The following is a 3230-nucleotide window of genomic DNA, read 5'->3' on the forward strand; positions in this document are numbered from 1 at the left end:
TTCTTTGAAACTGCTTGAAGAGATCTTACATTTCCTCTTATTAAACCAACCTGTTGTGTTCCTCTGATCTGATTCTTTCTTTTTCTCTCTAATCTCACAGCTGAATCACATGAACTTTGTGTTAATATTATATTATAAATGAAGCTACATTTGCAGTAAAACAGTAACATGTCATATTTTTAGTAACTTAACCTGGTTTGTGTTTCACAAAGGCAGGATTATTAAATCCAGGATCAGAAATAAAACCGGGTTTGACAAAGCTCCATCATTTCATCACATTTTATCCGTTTCACAAAGACCAAACCAGCTGAGCAGGTGCAGCAATATCTATACAAGTTTAATTCAGGTGAATCTGCATCAATACATTTCTTCATCAGATCAATGAGATCGATCATTCACTGATGGTGCAGTAGATAAATTGTGTTCACCATCCCTCACACCAAACAAAAAACATGTTGATGGAGGATGATGAGGAACTGAAGCCGATCAAACTCGATAAAAAAAACTGCTGCTACAATAGCAAACAATAACGGCTCCATTAAATATGTAATTAGCTGAAAACATACATTCTTAAGCCAATTTTAAAAAATCATAAAACTACATTTTATTTACTCAAATAAACAACTTTAAATTCATAAACAAACAGTGGAAGTTAATATAACGAGTGAATCTGGCAGCAGATTAATTCATGTTACTCTTTTCTGATCCACAACTTATTTATACAGAACAAAAATGAAAAACAGATTATAAATAAGAACATTTGCAGTTTCTGGGAAGTATGGGGTTAAAATGTTGAAAACAATGTGCAAATAATTTTACTAATAACTTAGAAAATCCTTCATTAGTTTTACCTACAGTGAACTTCCTGTTTGAGTTGTGATGCTTTTGTTTTGAAGGGACAATTTTTTGTTTACCTGTCAGTGTAAAAGCAGCTTAATGACAATCAAAAAGACAAAATATTAAATATAATGGAGCTTATAAGATTGTAGCCACCTGGATGAAGACAGAAGGTTTATTAATAATGTAAATATGTAATTGTTTTAAATATTGTGTTTAATTCTGCATTATTTTAATTATATAACAAAACTTAAGTTAATTTCCATTGTACATATTATTTTAAGTTATATGAAAATTCATCAGTAAAGTTTGTTATAACTAATTTGGCTGGACTTGATTACAAAACCTGAGTTTCTTTATGACCCATTTCTCTAATCCCTAAAAACTGCAACGGTCTATTAAAGGCCGTTATGTCAAACTTAGAACAGAGAAACCCAAAGAACAGGAAGATATCCACACTGATGCTTTTAAAATTGATAATATATTTTAACATACAAAAATATTAATGGAGCCGAGTTACAATTTCATCTTCATCCATCCAAAGAGAAAAACATCAGATACAAAATGACAGACAGGAGGAAATAAACAGGATGGAAACCATTCAGGTCAAAGGTCATCATGATCCAGTCAGAGTCTCTTTAGACTCAAACTGCTGCAGCTTCTGAGGATCAGCAGGAAACGGAGACAATTCTCTTCTTTACAGAGATCACCATCTCCTCCACCTGCAGAGAGAAGAAAGAATCAGAGATCAGATCAGTGAGTTTCCAGCTTCTCTCCAGCAGCAGCAGTCAGTGACGCAGCACATCCAGTAGAAAGAGCAGCAGGGCCTTCAGTCGAGTTCAGAGCAGCTTCCTCTCTGCTCTCATCTTAACGTGTTGCAGTGAACACACTGAGCTCCAAGCTCACACACCAACACACACTTTCAGCATCCAGTCTGCTTCCTCTGCAGGTTCCACTCAAGTCCACAGTGGAAACAAACTGCTGAGAGCCTGAAGGTTCACTGCTGCTCCAACACTGGAGGGATGGATTTGCTGCTGCTGCATTTAGACACAAACTGCTGCTGATGAACAAACATCTGCTGCTGGAAATCAGCTGACTGTTCAGCGTGGAGGCTGTCTGTCCCTGAACACATCTGGATGAGACTGAGGACGGGAGGACACATGTCCACATGTGAGGACTGGACTGGAGCAGGAAGAGCAGCTGCTGACTAAATGAATGATGGTTTGTGAAACCAGAGTTTCCAGTGGTTTCCAGGCTGCAGTCAGACTGATCTCAGAGCTGTGACCAACATCAACCTGATCAGCTGTTTCCTGTTGAACTGAGAGAACAAACAGATCTGAGATCAGATCTGCTGCTGCCACAGTTTGATGAATGAGGACCACTGTCTCTAGACATGCTGGACGGCTGGACGCTGGAGTCCAGCTGGACGTCCTGGAGACATGGACACAGCAACAACACTCATCTTCACACCAACACAAACACAGGAACACAGCAAGCTGCTGCTGCTGCTCTGATTGGCTGATTGCTGTCTCTGTGTCCAATCAGGAAGCCTGAACCACTGAGAAGCTGCAGCTTTACTGGGAACACTGGAGCTTTGATGGGAACTGGTTTAGTTCAACATGCTGACAGCAGCTGGACTCACTGATAACATTTACTTACTGAACATCCTTTACAAAATGTTTCAGCTGCTGAACGTCAGATTCTTTCAGGTTGTTGTCGCTCAGGTCCAGTTCAGTCAGATGTTGGTTGGACTTCAGAGCTGAGGCCAGAGAAGAACAGCTGATCTCTGACAACCTGCAGCTCATCAATCTGAATAAAGAATAAAAGATGTGAGCTGAAGCAACAGGATGCAGGTTAAAACTGAAATATGAACAAATTAATGATAAAAATGTAGAAAATTAATTTGACTGAATGTAAAAGAAACATGATGAACTGATGTTTAATATCTGATCCAGTAAAACTGGTTTATAGAGTCCAAACCAGCAGAACCAGAACATGTTATTATGACGTGTTGTTAGAATATTTCAGTCGGGCCTTCAGTGGTTCTGGTCAGGAATTAAAATGGACTTTAAGAACCAAAGTGAGACATCAGAGCTGTTAATGAAGCTGCAGTGATTTAATGAAGAAGCTCATTTCCACAGTGACAGAAACCTGCTATTGAGAGGAACTGACTGATTTATCTGGAGGATCAACAGCTGCAATAATTACACTTCACTCATTCATAAACACATGAACACATGAGTGGAAACTGAACTGACTGATTTATCTAAGGATCAACAGCTGCAATAATTACACTTCACTCATTCATAAACACATGAACACATGAGTGGAAACTGAACTGACTGATTTATCTAAGGATCAACAGCTGCAATAATTACACTTCACTCATTCAT

At 38.5% G+C, this 3230-nt stretch overlaps 1 protein-coding gene across 1 annotated transcript in view; it reads right to left on the reverse strand.

The window, feature by feature from the left end:
• Positions 1-1038: 1038 nt before the first annotated feature.
• Positions 1039-3230, reverse strand: part of LOC106938630 (protein NLRC3-like) — a 20043-nt gene continuing 17851 nt past the window's right edge. The window contains exons 6-7 of the mRNA XM_015020749.1: positions 2497-2596; positions 1039-1553 (exon numbers count right to left, since the gene is read on the reverse strand). Coding sequence (XP_014876235.1) covers positions 2569-2596 — 28 coding nt within the window. The 3' untranslated portion in view covers positions 1039-1553; positions 2497-2568. The remainder of the gene's footprint in view (positions 1554-2496; positions 2597-3230) is intronic.

This window comes from Poecilia latipinna, unplaced genomic scaffold (assembly GCF_001443285.1).
Source record: "Poecilia latipinna isolate Pla-1442-1.1 unplaced genomic scaffold, P_latipinna-1.0 Scaffold2647, whole genome shotgun sequence".
Classification (NCBI taxonomy): Eukaryota; Metazoa; Chordata; class Actinopteri; order Cyprinodontiformes; family Poeciliidae; genus Poecilia; species Poecilia latipinna.